Below are 8424 nucleotides of genomic sequence, written 5' to 3' on the forward strand. Positions count from 1 at the left end.
CATTTGGTATTACCTTGTTGTAACAATGGTTAACACTGAGAGTTTAGTGACAGGTTATTTCAGGTTCTATGTTGCCTCTGTGGTTCTTTGACACTATGATAACTCTTACATATATCAAGAGGCTTATTTATGTTAAACTTTTAGTAAGTCAGGCTAGATATTGAATCACAAACTCTTGACTTATGAACTGCTCAGTTTAATGAATGGACTCTGTCTAAGGCATTTTAAGGCATTTCTTCAATTACTTTACAATCTTCTGCTGGAACTTAGAATCACTTTGAACAGAGAGGCCTATGAAAATGTCAAGTTTCACAGTAGCCCATTTTTGCCAGCAAGAACATTTTGTTGTCTTTGGATTGTGACATCTTCATCACTGGCTGAAACGTGGATCAGATTTGGCTACTACATCTGGTAAAAAAGCAGTACGAGGATATGAATAAAACAACAACCAAGGAAATGGCTCCCTATCGAAACAGAACTTTCTTCAAAATCTTAGAAATACTGATCTACATTTCTAAAGGCAGCTAGTCAATCTGATGTTTGATTTGACACATCACAACAGGCTCAGGTCTTCGTAGCACTAAAGTTCATCAATCTGTAAAAAAACACAAGATCAGCTGTAAGGATGGATGAGACACCACAGAGCGAGTCCCCCAAACCACTAGTCACTTCTAGGGAAAGGCAGTAAATGGGAGAAGCAAAAATAAATGCATTAACTTCAGTAAATTCAGCAACATGAGTATATATTTTTTTCTTTTTATCTCTTCTACTTATTTCTCATACATCTTTTCCCTTCATTTCTTACAGTTTCTATGTCTGTGTTGCTGAACTATGTTCTCCTTTCCCGAGTTCCCTTCAGGAATTCCTGACCTTCTGTTCTATGACTCCTCTTTCATTCCCCTTGTCTGTGCTTCCTCCTTTTCCTTTTGCTGGTGCCTCTCCTTCTGGCACTAAACACAGTAGGTTCATATTCTCTCTAGAAACCCCTCTTCTTTTTTGTCCATTTCCATAGCCTGTACCTACTCCATCTCCCAATTAGTATATTACCACCTCACTTCTTTTCCAGATCCTTACACAGAAAAGGGTGTGTGAATGGAAATGGTTTGGTGAGTATTGGAGCTGAAGCCAGATTGCTCCCAGTTTTTCTTCTGTCTTGTATCTTTTCTGCCACCCTTTCTCTCATGATACCTGCCTATTCTGCTGCACAACAGGCAGTATAGCTAGTGAGAACAGCATCACTTGTCTCTAGCAACAGTCCCTGGGAATGAAGGTACATCTAAATTCCCAAAGGAAAACTGAAAAAGCCCATAAATTTCAGCACCTAAAACAATTTGAATAAATTGCTTTATTTTAACGGTGTCCTTCCTTCACGGATGTTCATGGGAAACAGAGATCCTGATCTCTGACAACTGCATGCCTTCACTAGAAGCCTCAGGTACATGAGTTTTAAAATTGTGCCAACATCTCCAAACTCTGAGGCATGATTTGGTTGTATTTTCTATGGTGTGGCTAAAATTCTCCTTGTTCAAGCATGTACCAGAAGTGACCACAGTTAACACCTGGCACAGATTAGGCCTGCTCTATAAACAAAATGTTCCTACAAGTACTCTCTCTAGAGCAAAGGCAGTGTGGGAGAAGGCTGTACTGGTTAAATGCTTCTTATACTAGCAATAACTTAATTCATGCTGCTGTTGTAACTAAGATGCCACTACCTCCAGAGCTCACAAGATCAAGATAGGAAGAAAGAGGTGCTAGTCATGAAGCTAGCTGTATTTTTAAACCACTAGCCCCCAAGAACATGGGAAGGAGCTTCATTTAATGGCAAAATATGCTGAGTTCATATATTCTGCAAGCTCATGGTACCAACAATATTACTCTCATAAAGCTAATGAACTCTGTTTCCTTAGAGTTGAAAGCTTTCACCTTCCACTACAAGTTAATACATTTCACTGAAAGAGAGAAGGTGGGCACATTGAGGAGACTATGCTAAAATCCACCAGCTCATAAGGAACAGGTCTGCTCCTCAAAAGCCACACTCCACTGACTGTAGAGAAAGAAATACATGCCCCAGAGCACCAGCTGACCATTGCAGGCAAATGCTAAAATGCCTGAAATGATACCTGGATCAACCTCTTTCAGAATGTGTGTTGGAAGGAGGGCTTTTCCAAACATTTGAATTGCTTAAGGTTGGATGTTAAGAAAGGCAAGTAAGGTTTATTATCTACACGAAACCAACACTCACCACTCATCAGCAGGAAACAAGTGATTATTCCACATGTTTACAAAAGGTTTCAGAATATGAAATAAGGCGACTCAACATAGCTGTCCTAAACAGGTTTCTTATGCAAAAATTTCAAGTCTGTTGGCTACTTACTAAAGGAAGAGGTGGGTTAGCTCTGCAAAAAGATGCCCAGTGGTGATTACTATAAGACCATGTAGGTAATCTGATGAAAAAATAACATTGAACAAAACAGATCTGCAGTCCTGTGAGATGTCTATGAATTATAAAATTATATTACCCTGAAATTTTAAAATGAGGTGTTACAGTGAAAGTTTCTCATTATTGACTCTTACTTTTCATTCCTGCATGCCTTGAGTAGAGTTGAGGCTGTAAAAGTAAACCATTTCTGTTCTGTGAGACTGGTTTCAGGCTTCTAATGGAGAAATTCTTTTTCAAACTCCAAATTCCCTCCAGAGCCACTGTTAATAATTTGTCAAAATAATACCATTATAACTGATTACTTCCACTTGTTCTAGAACTAATGTAACTTTTAAAAGACAGTCCCTTTGGTCTATACAGTAATTAGAAGTAGTTAAGCAGAACACTATAATCTTCCCCCATAGTTAATGAAAAGAGATTGAGACCTTCAGAGAGCAATTCAGATTGGTAAAGATACACAACACTCTCTGATATCTGTAGAAGAACTTAGGACTACTAGGCTGCTAGCTGAAACAGGATGCAGCTGATGTATAACATATGAGAAACAGCAGTAATACCATTGATGCATCCAGCATGATTTATTGGTCATAGTGGAATACCAAACACCCTCATAAAAAGACAGCAGAACACCCCCCTCCCCCCCCAAACCCCAAACCAACTCCCCCCCGCAACACCACCAAAACAAATGAAAAAAGCTTATTTATTTTGTGGAAAGGTTACAATTTACTAACCATCTATTTTATGTGAAACAATAAACTTAGTAATCATATAAACTGTGTAAATCAGTAACCATCCAACCTGACAATTGTTGTTTATCAGAGCCCTGACCACTTAGGGAGCATCTCTAATTCTCCAGATGTATACAGATGGAAAAGGAACTAGGTACTTGCTGAAGTTGTTGAGACACACGAGCAGACCAATGTTAGCATCTGCAGTTCAGCGGCTTGTCCAGAACCCCTTTACAGTCAATGGGAAAGGAACAGGCACTTTTAGAGCATGACACATGCAACAGAAGAATTGCATTTTCAACGTGCCTTTTTCTCTCCATTTACTATAAACAGAGCCTATCTCATTCATTTGCAGGTGTGTGCTGTAATTGCCTAAGGAGCCTAATCACAGTAATGGAGTTGCAGGTTCAAATGGTCTTTACATCTGACAGGATACTGATTAAATCACCTAACTTATGCATATTTTTTCTGTGAATCCAACTGTTTTAAATTCATTTTTAGTGAGTTTAGATTTGGGTCTCAATCCTACATAAGAGAAACCAGACTTTTAAAAAAATTTTCCAAATTTCAAAACAAAGGCAAAAATGCCCTTATTACATTTTTGGACAATGTAATAATTAGGAAATATAGTAGGGGCTTATTCCAACAAAATGCAGCTTAATATAACCAAGGAATAGCTTTATTCTATGGAAGAGAATGTGGGGCTACAGAATGGGAACTGTGTATTGTGGAACAAAAGCATCATGGATTTAGGAGTAACAGTAGACAGTTCAAGGTCCTAGTGCTAATGTTAGTGCTGAAATAAGCAGGTGATTCTCTCTCTCTCTACAGGTTACTAGTGATACAAATACTGAAATACCATGATCAGATTTAGTATTCACTTTTTAAAAGAGGAGGCAAAACAATTGGTGAGAGTACATAAAGAGCCAAAACCAAATATACGTGTATATACCTTCTCTGTAAGAAAATCCTGGATACTAAACCAGGCACTATTACATATCCAAGAAAAGCAAGGAGCTGAATCATGCAAATCCAAATTATTAATCAGGCTTTTTTAAAAAATACACCAATCACTTGTACAAACTAATGAGGGAAGCTGTGGAATAACCAGCTTTACTCAGTGGACTCTACACAGAGGTACCTAATAAAATACAATGGCTTGGCTGATAAAGGCAGTAAAATCTCATAGTCAACCAGATAAGATGACCTATCCCTAAACACTACAAACTTCTGAAAATTAATTTCCTACAGTTAGATTAATAGATCTTATGGCTGCAGGAGAGCACCAGCATGATGTGAGTTTTGTCTTATATGGGTCACATGGCTTCAGGCTCATTACTGCACCAAGATTAGCAAAAGAGCTTGGACCAGGGCTAACGGTTTAAGTGCAAAATATTTAAAGTGTGTATTAAAAATGGTGAATCTAATTGATCTTTGTTTAATTGTTCCAGCATTAAGTTCTCATTTTGTTAAAAACCACAAATTATTTCTTTTCTGATCTTATCTCATTTTTACCTCCAGTTCTCAGAACTTTTAAATCTAGCTAGACTGAACACCTTGTTTCCTCTTAGACTTCCATTTCCTCATTTGCCTACTGTAATCAAGTCTCTCCATAACCTTTGTCCTCCATTAACTGCCTAAACAGACTGATTTTCTAATTGCTTTCACTGTTTACCTGTCCTTTATTTACTTTTATCATTCTTACCTCAACTCTTTGTTTTCAACACCAACTTCAGTTCTGAACAGCAGAAGGGGACAAAGTATTCTAATAACTACAGCACTTCTTTCAAAGAAAAAGGTAACAAAACCTCCCTACTGCTTGGCATTTGTTTCTGTTTTATTAAACTGATAGATCGTACTGATGTTCCCTATGGTCCTTTAATTTCAGACGAAAAAAAATTAACAAAGACTTCATGCAGTTGTTCTGTTTCTAAATGCTCCCCAGGCTATTACGTAAATGTTCGGGGCTGTTTTTTGAAAATAACAATTTTGCCACAGTTCCTTAAAACAATTTATATTTGCCCTGACAAACCCTTGGCATTTGCTGATAAGGAAGATTACCTGCAGCTGGATGTTTAACATGGCATGCTTCTTTCCGAAAATAAAGCTCTTCTTCAAGTATTTCTTTAACTCTCCTAGGTGGCTCAACATACACAAATTTCTTCCCTGTTAATAAAACATAGTACAGCAAAAGAACCAGTTATTTTAAATCCCCTGAATGCTAACATGCTTTGCCAAATGTAACGTCATTTTATGCTGCTCTTCAGTACACTTTAAGACGAATCATCTACAAGTACACGCTAGTGTTCAGCCAGGCCTCGCTCCCCAACATTGGGCGATTCCTCACGACGGGACCACGGTGGGTAAATCTAAAAGGGGAGCGCTGGTGGGCTGCAGCGTGGTGAGGGGGGTCTCCATGAAGAAGCCAAGGCCACCCCAGGGCACTCAGGGAGACCCACGGCGAACAAACCCAAGGCAGGGCTGCGCACGGAGGAGGTCTCCGAGGAGATGTCCTCTCTGAAGGAGGTCTCCAAGGAATTAGGGCTCCTCATGGCGGCAGGAGAGCCCCTGCCTGACAGGGCGCTACCCAGACCCCGGCGGCGGTGGGGTGCGCGGTGCCGGGGGAGGCGAGGGCCGACCAAGCAAGGTGGCCGCGGGGGGATCGCTAGGGAAAGGGGGACGCGCCGGGGGGCACCGGGCTGAGGAACGGAGGCCGCTAACGGGCGGGGTGGGGAGCGGTGAGGCGGGCCCCGCCGCCGGGCCGGGGGTCAGCCGCGCCTCACAGGGCTGCCCGCCTCCCGCCGCCTCGCCGCGGACACGGCTGCCAGCCTCCTCGGCCGCCGCCGCCGGCTGCTCCCCGCTCGCCGCCCTCATGGCCGCCGCCGCCGCGCCCGGGCAGGTAGGAGCCGGGCGGACCGGTTGCCACAGGAACGGGGGCGGGCGGAGGCGGTGAGGCTCTGCCTCGGCGGCGGCAGCAGCGGGCGAAGCAGCGGCCCGGCGGGCCGCGGGGCAGAGCAGGGCGGCAGCGCCCTGCCCGCCCTCCGCCATGTTGGGGCTGTGCCTCGGCGGGGGTGCGAGGTTCTGAGGGACGGAGCCCGGCTCCTCCCGCAGCCTTGTGCCGCGGAGGACAAGTGGGTCCACCGCTCCCAGTCCCAGCTGGGTTGTTTTACCCCTTCCACAGGCGAGGGTTAACAGAAGGGGGACCTCCGAGGCCGGGTGTGGGCAGTCACCATCCCCAGGGGACAGACAGCAGGCCATGGCCACCTCATGCCCGCTTGGGGCACAGGGTGGGTGACAGCTCTAGGTATCGCGTACAGCTCCTCGTTCGTGTCAGTCAGCGTTACTGCGCTCAGAAGCAGGCACGCAGGTCACAAACGTTTTGTACCCCTCTGGGGCGTCACCACCGGCCTGCCTTATGAAAGGATGTCTTGTCGTCCTCACCTGAGGCAATGGCGGGCTGGTGGTAACAGAGAGGAGTCCAGTTTAACTGGATGGATGGTGTAGATCTACTAATACTCAAAAGTACTAGCTTGGTTTTAATAACGCTTTTCATAAAATGAGGCATCTTGAGATGCTGTTTATAGGACTGAGGTAGACGTGACTCTCCTTGTTTTGCCACTGTTAAAAGCTTTGAGAAAGAAGAGTAGCTGGCAATTACAGTAGTCAATGGATAATGCTGCCGGCGGGCACACAGGGAAGCTGTCCTACTCGCTGGGCCAGGAGCTTTGCCCCACGGCAGCTTCCTTGAAATCAAGATTTTGCATTCAGTAGTGAGAATTTATAAGACACAAACCAAGTCTACTTACACAAATGCATGATGTCATCCATTTCTGTATTTTTCCTTGATGCATTTCAAGGTGTATTCCTCTTCCACAGATGTCCTGAAACCAAACTTTCAAAATCATAAGCATTAAAAATCATCTTGTACCATTCATAGTTTAGAAACAGTTCTCTATTTTCTAACAGAAGTGTTGAACCGTGCTTCTGGAGAGGTGGGTGATAGAGATGCCCTCCACAGTTGCTTGATCAGAGCACCAAATGTGGGCCAACACATCCCTACCCTGCTGCTGCTGCTGTTACAAATGCACTTAAGCTCTGCCAGTGCTGTCTGGAAGGAGCTTGGGATCATTCACTAAGGCATCTGCACAGGACAACAAAGTGTTTTGTTACAGCTGTCATACTGAGTGACAGTACTTTAGGTCTTACATTCAATTTTCTGTTTAATTTGATTAATGCAGAGAAGCAAGTTTCTCCACTCCTGAATTATAGATGGCAAAGCTGAAGCTCAAAATCATGCAGTATGCCATTACCGTGGGAAAATCTTTAGTGTACTAATTGCCATGCAATACAGATCATCTGCTGGGCTGTCAGCATTGCTGAAGTTCTACCACTATCTGAACCACTATTGATCAAAAAAGATCTACCTGCTCAGAGTAATTGTTTTGAGATGTACTGTACTGGTACTTAAAAACCCTCACTCATTGAACACTTGCATTTAGTAGTGATTTTTGTTTCAAACTTACACTTGAACCAAGGTGAGGGAAACAAACAAACAAAAAGACAGGAAGTACACATTACTGGACCTCTCACAGATAGCTAAATAATCCAGAGATGTTGATTCAACAAAAGAAGTTGAAAGGTGCAGACCGATACAGCTGATGTGAACAGTAACACACGTAAATTAAACTCTCAACTCTAAAAATCAGTTTTTCACTTGCTAGCAGAAGGCTGAAATGGCAAACAGAAGCAGCAAAATATGATGTCTCTTGTGAAAATTTATAGCATTAATTAACATTTTGCTGTTAAGTTAAACCAAACAGTACTCAGTGCTAAGACCTAAGAACATCTCAGATGAAGGGTCCCAAGTCTTCACTGCAAACCAGCGAGATTCTAGCTGGCATGACAGCAGAGAGAAGCTGCACTCAAGTGCATGCTAAAGGCCTCAAAATCTTAAGAAGCAAATCAGCCAACCCACCCCCACCACCTTGAGTTTGGTTAAATGACGGCAACCAAATCTGTCAGAACTTTTGGAAGCCCAACTCAGATGTGAATGCCTAGGATTAGTAATACAAACTATCATGAATTAAAAAGGTGTCAAATAAGAAAATAAATGAATGGTCTGGAAATTAAGGAATATTGAGGAAAAATACCAGTAAACTATGCTGAATATTTGAGCTGGAATGAGGGATTCTCTTTGGGGATTCAAAAGTGGAAGAGAAACACTGTCAAGCGTGTCCTGCACTAAATTAGCTGTAA

General features: G+C 42.8%; 1 protein-coding gene across 1 annotated transcript; it reads right to left on the reverse strand.

The window, feature by feature from the left end:
* Nucleotides 1-567: 567 nt before the first annotated feature.
* Nucleotides 568-5720, reverse strand: C19H11orf97 (chromosome 19 C11orf97 homolog). The gene is made up of 4 exons (XM_049822722.1): nucleotides 5639-5720; nucleotides 5230-5334; nucleotides 2575-2700; nucleotides 568-595 (listed from the first exon to the last, which is right to left on the reverse strand). The coding sequence occupies exons 1-4, from the start codon at nucleotides 5718-5720 to the stop codon at nucleotides 591-593; spliced, it is 318 nt and encodes a 105-aa protein (XP_049678679.1). The 3' UTR covers nucleotides 568-590.
* Between the last annotated feature and the right edge of the window lie 2704 nt (nucleotides 5721-8424).

This window comes from Accipiter gentilis, chromosome 19, assembly GCF_929443795.1.
Source record: "Accipiter gentilis chromosome 19, bAccGen1.1, whole genome shotgun sequence".
In the NCBI taxonomy this organism is placed as follows: domain Eukaryota; kingdom Metazoa; phylum Chordata; class Aves; order Accipitriformes; family Accipitridae; genus Astur; species Astur gentilis.

Coding starts and splice junctions, on each gene's coding strand:
- C19H11orf97 (XM_049822722.1), bottom strand. CDS start 5,720: ATGAGGAGCCCTAATTCCTTGGAGACCTCCTTCAGAGAGGACATCTCC. Junction 5,335..5,638: donor CGTGCGCAGCCCTGCCTTGG/GTTTGTTCGCCG, acceptor TTTTATTAACAG/GGAAGAAATTTGTGTATGTT. Junction 2,701..5,229: donor TGTTAAACATCCAGCTGCAG/GTAATCTTCCTT, acceptor AATTATTAACAG/TGGCTCTGGAGGGAATTTGG.